This window comes from Podarcis erhardii (assembly GCF_964252035.2).
Source record: "Podarcis erhardii genome assembly, chromosome: 3".
Taxonomy (NCBI): domain Eukaryota; kingdom Metazoa; phylum Chordata; class Lepidosauria; order Squamata; family Lacertidae; genus Podarcis; species Podarcis erhardii.
Genome location: NC_138507.1, coordinates 41,823,804 through 41,842,909, shown reverse-complemented (window position 1 = coordinate 41,842,909; position 19,106 = coordinate 41,823,804). Strand labels below are relative to the sequence as shown.

The 19,106-nt window shown below is 41.1% G+C and overlaps 1 protein-coding gene across 1 annotated transcript in view; it reads left to right on the top strand.

The window, feature by feature from the left end:
* Positions 1 to 19,106, top strand: part of SNAP91 (synaptosome associated protein 91) — a 67,376-nt gene that overhangs the window by 39,671 nt on the left and 8,599 nt on the right. Inside the window, exons 13-25 of the mRNA XM_081857581.1 lie at positions 75 to 184; positions 716 to 819; positions 4,755 to 4,769; positions 4,941 to 5,120; positions 8,773 to 8,880; positions 9,514 to 9,804; positions 10,013 to 10,093; positions 10,245 to 10,316; positions 11,192 to 11,275; positions 12,347 to 12,430; positions 15,158 to 15,301; positions 17,468 to 17,617; positions 18,757 to 18,787. Of these exons, the coding sequence (XP_081713707.1) occupies positions 75 to 184; positions 716 to 819; positions 4,755 to 4,769; positions 4,941 to 5,120; positions 8,773 to 8,880; positions 9,514 to 9,804; positions 10,013 to 10,093; positions 10,245 to 10,316; positions 11,192 to 11,275; positions 12,347 to 12,430; positions 15,158 to 15,301; positions 17,468 to 17,617; positions 18,757 to 18,787 (1,454 nt within the window). The remainder of the gene's footprint in view (positions 1 to 74; positions 185 to 715; positions 820 to 4,754; positions 4,770 to 4,940; positions 5,121 to 8,772; positions 8,881 to 9,513; positions 9,805 to 10,012; positions 10,094 to 10,244; positions 10,317 to 11,191; positions 11,276 to 12,346; positions 12,431 to 15,157; positions 15,302 to 17,467; positions 17,618 to 18,756; positions 18,788 to 19,106) is intronic.

Sequence of the window (19,106 nt, the reverse complement as noted above, 5' to 3'; positions counted from 1 at the left end):
TAAAGATGCTTTTAAGATAGCAGCTGCTGAAAAATTAAGTGCATGTTGTGTACTTATGAGTTTTTCTTGTCCAGTCCTCTCCAGCCACAACTGTTACGTCTCCCAATTCCACCCCGGCAAAAAGTATTGATACATCTCCTCCAGTTGATCTCTTTGCAACATCATCTACAGCGGCTCCAGTCAGGTTAGTTAAGCAACAAATAAAAATACATACTCATTTATTTATTTTTATTTTTAAAAGTTGTGTTTAAAGAGTGATGATATGGGTAAAGTTGTCTTTTTCGATATATACAGGCAACGACCAACATGTCAGTGGAGTGCTCTTTCCTGTTCTGGCCCCTTTTCCACCAACTTCCGGGTTGCGGAGATGTGCGCATGCATGGTCATGAGCCAATTGGATGCACATAGATTGGTCATTGCCTGTATTTTATAAGTTCTCTACTTCTTTCACACTGTTGGAAAGACCATCTTAAGCTCATTGTGGGCAAGCTATTTCATAGTACCCAAAGTATGAGTGTGCACAACTCTTAATGCATGCGTCTGACACACACACACACACACATGCAGTGCTATCTCCCAATGTCTTGCTTCTAGTTCCACAAGGCACTGATCAGGACAGAGGGATAGCGAAGTCTTCCCAAGACTAGTACACCATTTCAAAACTACACCTACAGCTTTCATCCTAAAATTCTTTTCTGTCTTATTTCTGCAACAGTGCTTCCAAACCCTCCAGTGATCTTCTAGACCTTCTGCCAGACGTTACATCTACTACTGCGCAAGCAGCTTCAGCAGCTTCTACTGGAGCAACTTCATGGGGAGGTAAAAACTTTCTGATCACAGACCTCTGAAAACTTTTAGAATAATCCTTGACCCCTGAGCATTGACTGCACTCTGGCTGTGTTCCTACATCACACTAAACCATGGTTTACAAAACTGTGCATAAGCTGTAAGGAGCATTGCACACACACCCCGCCCCACTTCTTCTCACACAGCTAGAAGGAGAAGCATTTCCTTCAGTTTCCTTCAGTGTTGGATTGTCATAGCATGGGAACCTGGGATCACAATGCACCACTAACTCATTATTTTCTGGTCAATTGCTTCAGAGCATTGGTTGTGAAACTGGTTTTCTTAAAATGACCATAGTGTAAAGCAACCTTTCCTAACCTGGTTCCCCCAATCAGTGTGGTCATAGGCCAGGAGTGATGGGATTTGTAGTCCAACAACATCTGGAGGGCACTAGCTTGGGGAAGGCTGGTGTAAACCATAATCTTGGATTTTCGGGCAACAACAAGCCAGCTTTAAAGGAAGTAAATGTTGCCAATGTCATTGTCTTGCATACGCAGGATGGGAGAGCACGCAAGCCTAAGACTTGTTGCAGCTCCTGGATACCATGTTAAACCATGGTCTAGCATGACATGGATCAGTTCTGCTTTCATGGTGTGCAGCACTGGAAACCTGTCAGAACTTTTATTCTGGGGGAGGGGGGGAAATGCTGAGCCACTGATTACTAGGAAAGATTTTGGAGTATCTGGAGAAGGGCCTTGACTCACTCCCCTCCTTCCTTAATAAGTGACAAGAATCCTTCTTGGAACTAGCCAGCACAAGGGCTATATGTTGTGTGTGGTGGCGTTTAACAAACCAAACCTTACTATTTTAAGAGTAGGCAGAAGGCCACATTAATTTTCCAACCCCTTGGATGAACACCAGTCACTTGCTACTACTTCAGGTTTCTAGTTTGATATTGCATGTCAGAGTGTTGGGGGAGAGGGATGTAGCTCCCAAAGCTTCTGTGTTTGACCTGTCCCAGGTGGATCACGTGGCACATAGAAATATTAGTAGTGGCCAATTGGGCGGGGTATTGATAGGTAAAAGACTTTTGCCACCACTGGGTAACAGGTGTAGGAAGAGGTTTCTCATGCCAGTGGGTGTCTTATGACATCACTTGGCATTGAATCCATTAGGTCTGCACCTGCACATGATACCCCTGGTAAGGGTGTGCGGTCATCCTTCTACATGGATCGTTGCTTATAAAAGAAATCCTGAAATAGTGCTAGATGTTCTCACTGTATCTCGAACCATTTTTTAGAACCAATAGGTCCTTTGGAAATGTATATGGATAGTGTCACCATTTGAGAGAAGCATTCACTACTGTTTTCTGTAGCTTTTTTCTTTTCTTTTTAAAGAACACTATAGCAGCAGCATTTGCATGGTAAGGTCTATGGGATATTAAAAATCTGCCAAAAAAAACCACCCCAAAAAACCCACTTGATTTTGTTTTCATTTTAACAAGGAACTTTGAGAAAGCTCAGACTAGGAGGTCTGGATTCAGCCTATCTGTTCAAAGTTTTCATTATTCCATAGTGAATCCTGTTTCACAAAGAAAACCATGTTTTGAAAGCTTTCATTTTGGCAAATGTACAGCAAATGAGTGTGGTTGAATCCAAGGTGGATCTCTATTTTTGCTGATCTCTGCATAGCCATTAGTGTAATAAAACGCGGATCCCGAAATGTGTTCTCATTTTACGTGTGACTTGCCCTATAACAAGAGCACTATATCCCTAGCTATGTTGAGCTTTAATTCTCTCCTTCTGTAGAAGGAATGTGACATTTAAACCCCGAATGCCTTAAATTGTCATTAAATATGCAGTACTCTGGAACCACAGTGGAGGCTGCCAGAACTCAGAAAACCTTCTTTCACCTACTGAGAATATTAAACCTTGGGCTATATGAGCACCCAAAACAGGCAGGAGATACAGAACTTAGGTATCACCTTAAAGGAGTGTAGATTTATAATACAGCCAATTTATTGCTGGGCAGGGAGTGTCTTGTTCAACTGTGTGAATTGAAATATAAATTGTGTTTATTTGAGCTATGCTCATGCTGCTTCTTAATGACTTCCAGAACAGCAGCCATGTTTGTCTACTTGCAGCAAAAACTACCAAGAGTCTTGTAGCAACTTTTAAAAATGCTTAACAATTAATTATAGCATAAGCTTTTGTAGATTAGGGTCTGCTTCAGACTAAACCTGGTCCCTCTCTGGAAGTTGTTGTCCAGATGGAAGGCACCATTTATCAGTATAGAGCAGAAATCTAATCATTCTCATTTAGCTGATGAAGTGGACTTCAGTCCATGAAAGCTGGTAGCATAATAAATCAGTCTTTTAAGGTGCTACAAAGCTCTTTTTGTTGTCGTTGTTGCTTCTAACTGGAATTTTAGGTCTGAAACATGAAAGTGGTTTCTAATGATACCTATAAATTAAAAGCTGGCATTCTTGTCATGGTGATAAACTGGCTAGCAGATTATTGCATCCATCCACTTGTGTAAGGGAAGGTCCACTTCATGGTGGAGCATTGCCTTGCCCTGTTCACCTCTTCATCTCCCCTGTGCCCCCAAAATCTGCTCCAAAAGGTTGAGAGAGCCTCTTATAGGGGCATTGGGGGAGTTATTGGAGAAAGAGAAGCAGTAGGCATGCTGCCTAAGAGGGAAATTTAAAGTGAAACAACTTCTCCCCGGTTTAATCTACACCCAAAGTCAAGGCTGCACACTTTATGGCTTGGTATGCCCAGTGCAGCCTAGCAGATATACATTGTGGTCACCAAGGGTTCAAGGTTGTTTTTTATTGTGTGGAATTGGAAAGCAGAGTTTCAGTGATGCACATGGCAGATAATACACACCTAGACTGCAGTCTGTCTTACAGTGGAGCACCTATTGTTGTGACCTCTTGTTAAGCTTTCTTCTCTGTGCCTCTGATGCAGAGAGAAGAGACATGTTTGGTCAGCAGCATGTTTTCTTCTGTTTGCTGGCTGGGGTTGATAGGAGCTGGAATCCAACAAAAAACCAGAGAGTACCACATTTCCTAGTGCATCACTGCTTACTCAGACTGCGGAATAGTTAGTGGTACGAGGAAACATCTGTATTGCCTACTTTTTCTTACATTTGCATCATTTCTATGACATGGTCTACTGAGTCAGAGTTTGACTGAGCAAGTTCTAAAAATTCAGGGCTTGTTCTTTAACTCTTTGCTCACTAACCATAGAATCATAGAGTTGGAAGAGACCACAAGGCCATCGAGTCCAACCCCCTGCCAAGCAGGAAACACCATCAGAGCACTCCTGACATATGGTTGTCAAGCCTCTGCTTAAAGACCTCCAAAGAAGGAGACTCCACCACACTCCTTGGCAGCAAATTCCATTGTCGAACAGCTCTTACTGTCAGGAAGTTCTTCCTAATGTTTAGGTGGAACTGTACTCTTTCAATAATTTTTTTATATATGTTGCACTTGGCTTGATCAGTACTTGCACCCATCAACCTTCGCTGCCTGTTGGATAGTAACACTTTTGTGTCATTTCATGATGGACTCTTTGAATGTACTGTAGTTGGGTGAAGTGGCATTCATCTTCCCAAGGGTGTTGAAAAATGAAATGGTACATGGGGGATGATGCATCAGATGAGTCCAGATTATTTTTAAAGATGAAATGTGGTTGGATGAAGCTGTGGTAGAAATGGTTTCAGAGAAGTCTCGGCCACTTAAGTCTTTGTTTTTAGGAGCTTTGGAAAAAAGAAAGCAGACTGCATCCTATAAAACCATATGCAAGGTACCTGTGGCATGTCTGGAGTTAGAGCAGCGTCCTGTTGATTTGAAATAGCCCCACGCTGGCAGAGAATGACTTCTGGATAGCATGCATGTTGGCCCTGGCAGTTATTATTAACTCTTATTTCTTTACATTGCTATCTTCTAATGGACAATGCTGCAGACCTCTTGGGAGAGGGTGAGTAATGCTTGATTTCTAACCCCAGTTCCTCCAAATTGTTAATACGCAATTAGCCTAGTCCTGCCATTTCACTCTTTTTTGCAATGTAGTGTTAGTTTGTTTTCCCCTTCTCTCTTTCTCTCTCTTCTGCTCACTATTTCCGTTTGATCTTCATATATGGACTTGTAGACGGTCTGGCTGGGCTTTCCGGTGTTAGTTCTGAGCCGCAGATTTCAGATCCGTTTGCAACAGAGCCCACTCCAGCTGCTGCAGCTGCTACTGCTACTACTACTACTGAAATAGCACCTGCTTCTGCTACATCTACAGCTGCCGCTGCTCCTACTTCTGCTGAAGTGGATCTCTTTGGAGGTTAGTTTTGTCACTGAGGTTTTTCCTCCCTCCCTCTCCCCCCTCTCTCCCTCTCTCTCTCTCTAAAAAAAGAAAAAAAAGAGGATGAGAAAACATTGTTGAAACCCGCTGATTTTCATAGACTCGCTGCAAAACTGACAAAATGTAATACTTATACCTGGAAGCTTCAGGATAGCCCAATTTGCATATTAGGTTTTCCAAAGGCAAGGTTGCTTTTGGGAGTGATCACCATGGAAACTTGAAGTTGGGCCAAGGGATGACAAACACACAATATTAAGTTGCTTATATCGCTCTCTCTGCAAATAGCCATGGGAGGTAGGAAGACCAGGCCACAGAGGAGTGGGATTCAACCCTTTTCTCCATGCTGTGGTCCTGACAAAAATCACCCCACCTCTGAAGCTGCTACTGCTATGGGAGGAAAGCTCCCTTGGTAGGCAGCATGTAGCTGCTGTGAATAATGCTTGGGGAGAGAAAGGGAAGTGATAACACTGAAACTAGTTACTATTAAGCTTATTGTGGAGATTGCACAAGCTTTCCATGTTTGGGACTCTACCACAGACCCGCTGTTGACACAGTAGTAGCAGCAGCAGCTGCTGCTACTAGTTCTGTAAATCCTATGGCTTGTATCCTAGTCTTGACACAGGATAAGTTTCATGCTAAAATGCTTGCACAAAGGCTGATGGAGTGAGAGGGAGGCCCAGTCATTCTGTTACAGTGGTGCCCCGCAAGACGAACGCCTCGCAAGACGGAAAACTCGCTAGAAGAAAGAGTTTTCCGTTTTGGAGGTGCTTCGCAAAACGAATTTCCTATGGGCTTGCTTCGCAAGACGAAAATGTCTTGCGAGTTCCTGCATTTTTTTTCCCTTCCCCCCCCCCCTTTTTCTAAGCCGCTAAGCCGCTTATCTGCTTATCCGCTAAGCCAATAAGCCGCTAATAGCGCTAATAGCGCTAATCCACTAAGCCGTCAATGGGCTTGCTTCGCAAGACGAAAAAACCGCTAGACGAAGAGACTCGCGGAACGGATTCTTTTTGTCTTGCGAGGCACCACTGTACCTCATTTTGCTATTCTGCTAATATATATTTCAAAGTAGGGCTAAGCGATATCTGGTTTTCAACATTGAGATATATCACCAGCCAAACATTGTGATATATTGATATCACAATAAGGATAAGGATGGAACGATAAATACAGATAGAACTATGTAGAGGTGAAAAGTCGAAGGTTTGTGTATTTTTTAAAGCAAGCTTTTCAGAAGAAAGTACACACACACAAACACACACAAAGCATTGTGCAAAAAGAACAAATGGCTGATTAGGAGGTTGCTCAGGTGAGCAAAACATGATACATACAGCAGCTAGGAAATTGTGTGCCATTTTCATCAATATTTTGATGTGGCTTTAATATAAAGCTTCTTAATTACTTTGTCAAATCAGAACTTTTGAAAATTGAAATGTTCTTGGTGAATTATTGGACAACTGCCATACAGTTTGCTGTAATGTGTTAAATGGAGACTACACAACTTCAGGGCAATGAGAACTTGGCAGATTCCATTTCCTGTTGCTCTTCTCTTCTTCTTTTGCTCTTCAGTAGTGTGAAATCAGCTTTAGCTTGGTTCTGTTGCAGTTCAGATGCATGTCAACGTGAGCTTTTTAGAATAGCTGGCATCAGTAACTTTTTGTGTGTGTGAAGATGTATATTTTTAACATGAAAATGCCATGCCTAAGTTAACTGCATGTAAAGCTTTTGTGTTTGGACAAATTGTAACTTAAAACATTTCCTTCCTTTTTAGGGGTTGCATGGTACAGTATTCAGATTTAGGAATGCTAGTTTGCAATTCATAACCCTCCTCTCTTTAATGTCCCCACAGCCATGGTTTCTTCAGTTCCTCCTCTTCTACCCTAGTCACTTTGCCTACCCATCCATTCACAGATGATGGGTTAGGCTGGATTCTTGTATTGCCGTAGAGCAGTCTACAGTGGGTAATAGTACCATGAATGGGAAGGTGGGAAGCAGCTGCCTTCTTCTTCACCACTATACTTAGGAAGTATCAAATCCAAAACCAGATGGGCAGTGGAAGTCTTTGATGCTTAGTTTGTGTCAAGACTTTAAATTAAATTGAAAACAATTTGAAATGGGACTTGTCCTCTGTCATTCATTCTGCATGGCGGCAGCAGTGGCGTTGCTTACAAAGGCTATCCAGATGGCACATCTCCTCTCTTTCTGTCACTGTGGAATTGGCAGTTGGGGAGGAAATGGTACCACTGTCAGTTGCTCTGTTGCAATCATCAAATGATCCAGATCATGTAGACCGAAGCCTTCACACATACAGTTATATGCATGGAGACTCCTTTCTTGCAGACACATTTATGTGCAGGTGCCAGGGACTTGGGCTAGTCAGCATGTGGGCAGAGCCAATTGGCACACCCACTCCTGTGACTTATAGAATGCATTAGTGTATCTGCCTGGATACAGCTAATAAGTTCCCCATACAGACGTACCTTGGATCCCGAACACCCTGGAACTTAGACATTTTGGCTCCAGAACGCCGCAAACCTGGAAGTGATTGTTCCAGTTTGCAAACATTCTTTTGGAATCTGAATGTCTGGTGTAGCTACCAGTTGGCTGCAGAAGCTTCCTGCAGCCAATCAGAAGCTGCTATTTGGTTTTTGAACATTTTGGAAGTCAAACAGGCTTTTGGAACGGATTCCGTTCGACTTCCAAGGTACGACTGTATTAGATTAATCCTGATAATGGAAAACAGTCTAGGTTAGAAAATCCCATACTACTGCTGGATTATGACTGTAGAAATTTTTAGGGTAATTTCCATTATTGCACAAAGGCATTATTAGATACCCATGGTGTATGAATGATAGTATGTAAGAAAAGGGTGTCAAACTGCTTAGGACAGTATAACCAAAAACTGTAATTATATAATTCTAAGAAGATGCTATATGCTCGGTGTAAGGTTATGATTATTATTTTTCTAGTAATTCATCTCCTTAGGGCGTAGGCTGTATATGTTGGAATATCAGTGTAATTGAAGTCACATTGCAATAGCTATTTAGAGAAAGTGAACATCACTATTGCATTCCTATTGCCATAAAATCAGGAATTGTTGCAGTTTATTGTACAAATAGTTGAAGCCTACTGGCACAGTTTGGTTCCTAAATCTTAAGAAATGCCCCAGATTTAGAATTATTGTTCAGATACGTATGAGAGAGCTTGACAGAATAGGACAACGTTAATGTCTTAATTACAATTTTTTATCCTAATTGTATACAGTCCATTATTTTGGTCCATTATTTTAAAAAAACCTTATTTTGGTTGTTACATGAGCATGCTATTCAGAACCCTTATACAATGAATATATGGTCGTGATTCGCTATCCTGCATATCTTGCCTGTGACGCTCAGGCTGTCTCTGCATCCTCACCTACTACAAGTTGATTGAGCAAACAAAACTACCTGCAACAAAAAACAACAACCCAAAAAACTCAGGTGGGGCCCTCCCCGCCAACACCCTTGCCTTTCCAGTTTGTATAAGGGAATCTTTTCTATGCCATTTTTAACCTGGTTCTTTTTTTTTTTTTTTTACTATATTTTCTTCTTCTTTTAATCCTTCTTTAATTTCTGTTCCTAAAACTGCATTCAAGATGCCTTTGCAGCTTCTCCTGGTGAAGCCCCTGCAGCAGCTGAAGGGGCAGCAGCACCAGCTACCCCAACCCCTGTAGCAGCAGCTCTTGATGCATGCTCAGGAAATGGTGGGTTCCATCTCATTAGCTAGTCTGTCATTGTCGTGTTTGTCGTACTGTTGAAATAAACTACATGGCAGTATGTTTGTCTCTCTCTCTTTCTCTCTCTCTCTCTCTCGCTCTCTCTCTCTCCCACCACCCTATGACTTCCTTTAATCTTTTCTCCAACAGCTTGGGAGGTAGTTCTAATCTATCAAGCAGCCCCCCCCCCCCCGCAAATCTGTAGACCCCAGAGCATGTGTAGAGAAAATGTGGTTAATTTTTTTCTTTTCCAGTGAAGTTCCCCCCACCCCCTTTTTAACTGAAACATCCTAACAATGCCGAACGTTAAAGGTCAGTCAGTGGGTTTCTTCCTGTGGTTGCTACCATAACGTTATAACAGAGTTACTATAACTTTAGAAGCTTAAAAAAACAACCTTATTTTTTAGGGGTGGGGGTGGGGAAAGCTGTGTTTATTTACCCCTTGTTAAAGATGGTGGAGGCTTAGGTAATGATCTCTTGTGTTTTGTGTGTATGCATAACATACTATATATTTTTTTCTCTCTCTGTGTGTGTGTGGTTTTAATCCACACTCTGTGTGGTTTCTCCCCATCTCCCTCCCTACTGATCCCATGTATATATTGTGCCCTTTCCTTTTACAAGACCCCTTTGCCCCATCTGAAGGCAGTGCAGAGGCTGCTCCAGAGCTGGACCTCTTTGCTATGAAGCCCACCGAGACCAGCGTTCCTGTAGTTACCCCTACAACTAGTGCAGCCGCTTCAGTTCCCGCAACTACTCCTACTCCAGCTGCTGCCGTGGCCCCTCCAACCCCTGCTACTACTGCTACTACTACGGCCACTGCCACTACCACTACTGCTACCACGTCTGCTACTACCACTACCACCACCACCACTTCCTCCTCCGCTCCTACTCCTGCTCTAGATATCTTTGGTGGTAATTTGTTTTTAACTCTTTTTTGTTAATTAAAAAAGAATGTTTCTGGGGGAATTGATCCTGGATGTACAGCATATGCAAACAATCTTTTGCACGTATACTGTTTGTGACAATTGGAAAGAAAAAAAAAATCCATGTTGGAGCTGCAAAAAGTGCCAAGTCTTGTCTCCCAGAAATGAGTTAAAGACATGTGTGTTCTTGATCTTAGATTTGTTTGAGTCTGCACCTGCTGATGCCCCTGCAGCACCTAAGCCAGACGCTACTCCTAGCATAGACCTGTTTGGTACAGGTAAAGAATAGTACTATCCTTTCCCTTAAAAACCCAAACTCCTCCTTCTCTTAATTGCTTTTCTATTTTGACCAGTATTTTGTGTGAAGCATCTCTCTCTGTTTCCAATCTTCATTTGTTTTCTACTTGGTTTTTCTTTGTCTTCTGCAAGATGCTTTTTCTTCTCCACCAACTGGAGCTTCTCCTGTGCCTGAGAGTTCTCTAACTGCTGATCTCTTATCTGGTGAGTGTGCTTGTTGCTTTTTCTCACATGACTTATCACAACCCTTCCCTTCCCAAATTTGTTTCAATACAACTTAGTTTGAGCTGCTGAAGAGTCAGTGGTTACTTTCTTCATCGATACAAAGCTGATCTCTCCTCTGTATGCATTTTCGTCAAAGTTTGAAGCAACTTGTGCAACAACATTTCCCAGAGTACTTGGAAAATTATTTCCAGGAACTCCCATTGGGTTTGAATCTTAGCACCTGCTATGTGTGGCAAGGACAATAAAGGTTGCAAGGAAGTCTGGAGAACAAAGAAGTGGCAGTGCTAAGCAGACTCCACAGAGACCTGGAACTCAATAGAACTCCTGATTTAGTGGGCATCCTTAAGATCATACTGCAGATGTGTCACAACAATGATTAGGATAAGTAGTAGTGGTAGCATGACTTGGTAGATACAGGGAAATTTGGGGGAAGGACTTGTATATGCAAAATTCTCCCTATGATAAAAAGTGCTTTTTGGGTCAGTGAGTTGATTTCATAGATGAGACATTATCACAAGATGTCAGCGGAGTGATAAAATATATTTAAAATCCTTATGGGTATCAAGGAAAAATAATGTATGATAAAGTTTGTATGTATAGAAGATAAATAGAAATGGTCAAGGAACTGTGTATGTGTGTGTGGTGTTAAAATAGTTGCACTGCTTGCAAAATGCTTATTTAAAGTACTATAGTGGAAAGAACTAAATTTTGGATACTGCATGAGAAATGTAAAGGGAACATGTGTGCTGCTATCTCAGAAGTCAATGTTTATTTACTGTGTTTTCATGGATCCAAGGTAGTTGGATCTCATCACTCCTGATTTGCATATACTAAATATATCATGCTTACTGCAGTGGATGCATTTGCAGCACCTTCGTCCCTGCCCACTGCCTCCCCAGCTAAAGTGGAGTCTTCAGGTGTGATTGACCTGTTTGGTGGTGGGTATTGTTCCTTCTCACCATTAGAGAACTTCACATTTCATTTCATTTCAGTTCCATTTCATTTTTCTTCACTAGAAATTAAAGTTCCTTAACAGTTTTGTTTGTTACAGTTTTTATGTTGTTACTGAATATGCATTTAAACTGTTTGCTATAAAATAAACCATTAGCCCTTTTTATTTATTCCATCATCTCTCCTGATTTCAGCAACATTTCATGCATGGAATTGCTTTCTTGCTTAAATAACTTGAATTATTACATTCTTCACCTACAGTGTGTATAGAGTGCTTTGCAGTGAGGCTTTTATATTGCTCGTGTGGTTTCTATTTCCAGCTTTCTAATATCTTTAAGTAACTAGGAATGGAGTTGAGAAACTTTTGTTGATGTGTTTTCAAATGGGAGAGATATGTCAGTTGATCCCACTTCTGTGGAATCAAAGGTCAAAATTGTGGAAGCTTATCATATTTTACAAATTTGAGAATCTGAATTTGACTGTACCTTAATTATGCTTTTTCCATTCAATGCCTGGAAAATATTTCCCTCTAAAATATTTGCATACATGTGTTTATTTTCTGTACAATCAAGCTTTCCGTCACTTTGCCAATGATGGCAGGGAGGGAGAGTTTTTTTTGCAGAAAGCTGAGCTTCCATTTAGACAGAAATGGTGAACCTATGGCCCTCCAGCTGTTACTGGACCAGACTCCCATCATCCCTGACTACTAGCAATGTCGGCTGGGGCTGATGGGAGCTGGAGTCCAGCAACATCTGGAATATCACAGGTTTCTCCTTCCTTCAGCTAGACTGTACCTAAGTGATTTGCTTCAGATCAGCGAACGCAAACTGGTAATTCAGTAGGATGGTATAGGATAGCTTTCTTTTGCTTTCTTCTGGAAGAGCTGTGATCAAAACTTACTAATATCCTTGGTGGTGGTTTTTCTACAGCCATGAAAAATAGCACTTGTCTTGTTTTGGTAGTCCAGGGTTGTGTGCTTTGCCCCAAACTTGTACATTAACCTACTCATTGTTTAAACCCTCTTGCCTTTTATTGCTGTCTCATGGAAATACCTATAGATGCTTTTGGAAGTAGTGCTCCTGAACCCCAGCCTGCAACCCAAGCTGCTTCTAGCTCCTCTGCTTCCGCCGACCTATTGGCTGGTAATGAAAAACAATTATGTGCCATTCTTAACATCATGGTGGTAGTTTTTTTAAAAAATATTTTTAAATATTTCTTTACTTGAGCACAGGTATTGGGTGATCGCTTACAGAAGCAGCAAGCTTCACTTCATTTGGTGCATTAGAAAACATGACTCTGAGCCAGGGGTGGGGAACATTAGGCCTCTGCAGTGCTAAATTCCATCAGGGTAAGGGAAGTGGTTGAGGACCACCTGCTCAAGTGGGTGGAGTCAAAACACACACCACCTCTGTCTGTCATGTTCTCTCTCTCTCTCTCTCTCTCTCTCACACACACACACACACACACACACGTAGAAACATCTTAGCTTGCCTTTCTTGGAACGCAGAGAAAAGAGGAAGTCATTTTTTTCAGTGCTAAAAGCTTAGCTGTAACTCAGTAGAATTTCACAGGGAAGTAGGAAGTAATGTGATGTGAGAAACCTGATATGGAGGCCTAGTAAGCCACTTTCAATCTACAGACCAGAGATTTCTCACCACTGTTCTAAGCCAATAGAATTGTGTTGCTGCTAGTTCTGTTTAGCCAGTCAGGATGAAGAAGATATTTTTCTGTTCTACTGATGGCAGTGGAAAGCAAAGTATTTGCAGAGACATCATTTTGACGCTTTTCGTTAGCCTAAATTTATTCTATGAAACGTTTAATTAAACGAACTAGAGATTAATATCCTAAGAGTCCGCATGGTACCATAGTTAGCATTAGACTAAGACCAGGGAGATCTTTTGGTTAAAATTCCCACTCTCTGATCATGGCACCACCTCCACTCACGCAGCACAGTCTGTGTCACCCAGTTGTTCAGATCAAACGTGGTACATGTGCTTACAGGATATTTGATGTTGCCCCAAATTCCTTGAAGTAAAAATGGGATAAAATGTATTTGAATGAAACAAAGAACATTAAACAACAACAAAAAGCCCTGACCTGAGAGAGGTTTGGCTGATTTGAGGCACACAAAATTAGGGGACGTAGTTATTTGCCTAAGATGCATGTCCAGAACAGAATTGTCTGTATTTGCACACCTCTAAAGAGAACACAAGAAATGCTATTCCAAGGGTGCCTTCCTGACAAGAACAATATTTCATCAAAGCCAACCTTTCATGTTTATAGTATAGAGGCATCCTTTTCTTGTGGAGGCAGTTCCACCTGGACCTCTAAAACGTATTGTAGAAAGTCCTTTCCCACAATGGATCCATTTCACGGGCTGCTCAGTAGCAATGCTCTCCGTTACTCATTATTAGTAGCAACGCCATTAGTAAGTAGCACGTTTACACCATAGATGCAATTGTGCTTGCTTTTTTGTGACTTTGATTAGGCTTCAGCAATAACATAAGTAAAGGCAGAGCTTTTAAAGCATGAAAGCGGAGGTGCCAAACATTTAGTTCTTGATTCATGCAGCGGCAGATATAAAAAGTTGGAAGTGTAGGGAAATCCAGGCCCTGGGTCTGAATGTGTCCCTTCAGGCCTCTCTAGCTGCCCCTCAGAATTCTCCCTAAGTTACACCCCTCAATGGACCCGATAGACGTTCTCCTTGAGGGCTTTTGCACAGCCAGATAGTGCCCTTGAACTCTGATAGCACCTCTTGCTTCCCTGGTTGAAGGATAGAGAGGGGTGTGTTTAATGTGTATAGAAACTAGCCTACTGTACAAAGCTAAAATTTGCATCCATTGCTCTGCCCACCACTAGCAGGTCTCCCCTGGAAGGCTGCCCAGAGGATAATGCAGCCCTTGGGTTGAAGGTGGTTTTCCACCCCTGCTTTGGCTTCTAGTTCTTGAAGGCTTTTATGGCTTTATCAGACCCTTAGTAATAAGACTGACTTAAGCCTTCTTAGCTGTATTATTTTGCCTTGCAGCCCAAAGGAAACACATTACTGCTTCAGCCCTCTTCTCTTGCCTACGGCCAATTGTTTATTTTGCTCAAGTTAATGCAATGAGTGAAAATGGGGTTTATAATTGAAATGTGTGCGCAAATATACCCTCCAGCTTAGATAATTGCCAACTAACTCATGTCTGCTACGCAGATGACGATGTTTACGAATTTCTCAGAACTAATGCACTAGAAGGGCAGTAAAAGGAGTAGCAAAATATTGGAGTGCTCTCTGATTCAGAAAATGTACCTTGATAGTACAGTACACAAATATGTCAAAAGAGCAGGATAGCCATGTGTACCATAATGTGTCCGATGAGATCATATGTCCTTCACTGTATTATTCCTAGCTTGGGACACTTGCAGGCTCCAAACAATGAATAAAGCTGGTCTATATATTTCGCAAGTGATTATATAATTATTAGAGTTTCTTTTTCCCTCTAATGTAGAATCACAGCAAATGGTCAAAAGTAACTTTTGAGTTGTTGGCAGTAAGTGTGCAAGCTCTTACATCAAACCTTATCTCAGCTCTAAATTGATCTTGCAGCAATTAAGTACTGAAGGGAATGAAATGATACAGCAAGCCACTTTGATCCCTAATAGTTTAATCAGGACAAGGGTTTTTTTTAGTATTAAGTCCTACCATAAAGTGTTTTGAGAGGATGGATGTGCAACAGTCCCCAGTTGTTCTGCTATGTGAAGCAAGAAATAGTACCATGTATCCAAAAATTTGCTTTGCCCCTTAAGAGTATTCAGATCTGTGTGTGCTGACCAGCTTTTAGTAGTTATCTAATTACTTTCTCATTTCTCCCTCTTTCATTTTTCCACAGGTTTTGGGGGTTCTTTTATTGCTCCTTCTCCTTCTCCTTCCCCTGTTACTCCAGCTCAGGCTAATATACTACAGCCCAATTTTGAAGCTGCTTTTGGAGCATCACCCTCACCTTCTCCTGGCGGCACTTCCTTTGATCCCTCAGGTGAGTTGGGGTGTTTTGTTTTTGTGAATTTCCAGAACAAAATGCTGATTTCATTTATGAGATGAGATGCTGTTACAACTCTACCTGATGTGCAAAAGGGCATTCAGAAGGATTTCTTTGGAGGCTTAAAAATTTCCTGCCTTGTGCTCCTTTGAAATGGGTAAACGTTTAGCGCAGTGTAAATTGAAGCAAAGTTCCTGTCACGCAGTTGTCTTTCGTAGGGTTTAAACACAGATCAAACCAAAGTCCTCTCTTTGCATGTGCATGTTTGTTTAAAGGAAACCCCTAAAACTGCAGACACTTTGTACTGTTTATTCAGTATATGGATGTGTGGTCTTGCTATTTTTGCTGAGCCTTTTCCAAACGTGCATGGCACAAAAATGTTAGATATAATGGACTTCCAGGGTGTTCTTCCCTTGACATAAAGCTTAACCTTTCATCACTGCTCTGTCGTTTTCTGTTTGTATCTCTTTCATTCTATACTTTCATGCTGGGGCCTTGCTACAAATTTGCAATTTGGGTGAGTTCTGCAACAGAATAAATATAAACAAAATATTTTAGCATTGCTTTGCTTTATTTGATCGCTTGTCGGAGCATAGTGCAAGTCGGCTTACTAACATTGGCATGCACATCTGATGTGAATAGGTGTACTCACCATGTAATTTTGGTCTGGCTTAGAAATTGCTACCTAATTAGGTATAATGGGATGAGAGCCTCTGGGTTGTGGTATATTTTTCCAAATGTGATATTTGAGCTGGAAAAGTTAGGCCAATCCATGGCAATATTATATTCTTTCTGATACCTTCTAAAGCAAAACTTTTAAAGGAAAAAATATAACCCACTATCCTAGCTTGTAGATGTCAGAAATGAAATACTTTTGTGGTTTGGAAAACTTACTGTGCAGTTAGTTTTCTAATGGACGTCACAATAGGCTTATTGATACCTCTGTCCCAGGAATTCTTACTACAAGTTATCTTCTCTGGCTTTCTTACCCTTGTTTAATGTTGAGCAGGTTTTATGTTTTCCAATTTTCTTTGCACCCACAACTATCCATTCTTCCTGACACACTTAATGTGTACTGTTACAAGAACTACCTAGACAATCCCAAGGAGAATTGGCCAGATGTTTGCCATAAAGTATGCTGAGATAGAAATTGGAAGCCAAAAATACTTGTTATAGAGAAAATTCAAGGAGATATTCTGAAACTTCCCATGTTTGCTTGCCAGAAGCAATAAAACAATTGCCATATGGTGTCCCTAATTTTCTCTTCGCCATATGTAAAAACTAAATGTGGGGTAGTTCAGATGTTTTTGAAGGGAGAAAGATTAAAAAGTTGGCTACAGAGAATTAAACTTAGGGATATCATAGTTATTGAATGTAGTTTATGAAAAGACTATCTGATGGCAATTCCTTCCACATCTGCAATTCTGCAGCAATCACAATTCATTTCAGTAGTTACCTAACTCCATGCTTTCTTTTCTGGTCTTAGAAAGCTGATTGGCAAGTGGACTGTGATACCTTGAATTCATACACAAATAGAGGCCTGCTGTCTAGTTCAGTTGTTCTTCCCACTACAGGGAAAAATGAAGGGATGGAGTGTGCAAGCCTGAGACCTACTCCTAACCTCTCCCAAGGACTATCCTGGGGGGAAACGGTGTCCAGACAGACGCCCTGTTTGACATTTCAGAATGTAACAAAGACCCCATAGAAGATTCTTGTAGTATAATAATACGTGGTCTTGTCTAGATTTTTTTTAAAAAAAAAACAACAACCCATAACTTCATTTCTCTTTCCATCTGAATTCATGGTAATGGTATTGGAAGCTAAGCAGTGTTGAAATGCAGGGTATTCTACATCTTAAGAGGTTTCCAAGGTAAAATACTAGTCATTATTTGGATCTCTTCAGATTATTCATTAGAATAAATTATATACAGGATTAGAGTAAGATTCAGTGTGTTAGCCAGATAGCTTGCATGCATGCCTTCCATTGGCATTACATTAACATTAAATCTATGTGATGGTGGTACGAAGATCTGTAGTGATTGTATGTGTTACGAAGTTCATGGTTTGACCATTTTGGATGTCAGTTGCCTCGACCCATGTTAACCCAGGCCGTGCTTTACAAAAGATTGGTGCCCTAAACTACTGCTCTTTTTTAATCTACAGTGTTTGATGGCTTAGGTGACCTCCTTATGCCAACTATGGTGCCATCTGGTCAACCGCTCTCTGCTTCAGGAATAGCCGCCTCTTCTACTTCAGCTGCAACCAAAGGCATTGGAAGTGATCTTGATTCCTCTCTCGCAAACTTAGTAGGGAGTAAGTTTGGGAAACTTCAGTGTTGGAAGTGGGTTTCGCTTTGTTTTTTTCGGTGACCCATGGTGTATCGTACTAATCAGTTGGACATGATTTACACTCAGTGTGCCTCTGTTGTGTATCTCTTCAATAGTTATTGCAGAAGGATGTGTTTCTTCCCCTATAGGAAGACAAAGTGATGAGGTTTTCATTTTCTGTGTGACAGGAAATTCCTGTTCTCGTCCTGAACTTGTGACACTGAAGCATATACAACACTTTTTATATTGCTGAGTTGGCTCAATTCTACAAGTTAAGCAAATCACTTGAAGACATTTTTTTAAAAATTAGATAGTAAATGGAAGAATAATAGTTCAAATAAAATTACTCACATTCCTAAGAGTAGCGTTTAAAGTGGGAAGTAGAAAATTAAATTTGTGGTTACATGTATGGCCAGTAAATGCTACCTAAAATAAGCATTGATTTCTGGCTTTACCTTATGCTTCAGAGATTAAAACTCAGATGACAGTAATAAAGGCCATGTGTTTGCATGAAGATGCCCAGAACAGATAGGATTATGAAATTGCATCTCAGTGTTGCATCTGTCCTTGAATAGTGTGAGAAACCTTTTTGATATATTGTGCGTTATTTTCATTTCAGTCACTTTTTTATAGCTGAATAAATGCTGCTTAAGTTTGTTGACCCTTAATGATTCAATGAGCTCAAAATTGCATTCATTAGTCAGTGGTTTCATTAAGTCAAGAATGGATAACCTGTGGCCTTCCAAATGTTGAATCCCCTTTCCAATAATTCCTGACCACTAGTCATGATAACTGGAAATGTTGGGAGTCCAACACCATCTAGAGGAGAGTTTCTCAAACGTGCATCTCCACCTGTATTTGTACTACAAGCTAGGAGGACCAGTGGTCAGGGATGATGGAAATTGTGGTCCAAACCTCGATCTAGAGAGTCACTGGTTCCTCAGAACTGCTGCTAGATGGCAACTGAACCAAGTCTCCAACTCATAAAGCTGTCTTATACCATGTTCCTATGTATCAAATGAACAGGCATATTTTAGTCATTGTAAGAACTGTTGAAATAGATGTTGATATCTTTATATGCAAGTTGGGCAAAATTGTTTTCAAATTACCTTTCCATCTTTGCAGATCTTGGAATTTCTGGTACAACATCAAAGAAGTAAGTAGCTAGTAAAATCAAAATTCCAGACATGAATATACTGTACTTTTTACTGACTGACTTTGCATTTGTGGTGCTTCTATTTATTAGTAGTATTTTTAATGAAACTTCTGCTTCTGCTTCCCTATAAACAGTGGCAGAGTTTCATGCTCTGGCACTGGGGAGCGGAGAGCAGGGCTGGCGCGTGTCCTGGGGGTGGGGCACGCCGGCCGCAGGGGCAGGGTGCCCAGGGGGGCAGCCACAATGGCACCCTACTGGGTTTGCGCTGCTGGGGGCAGTGCACTCCCCTCACACTCCTCTTGGTTATGTATTCTTTTAA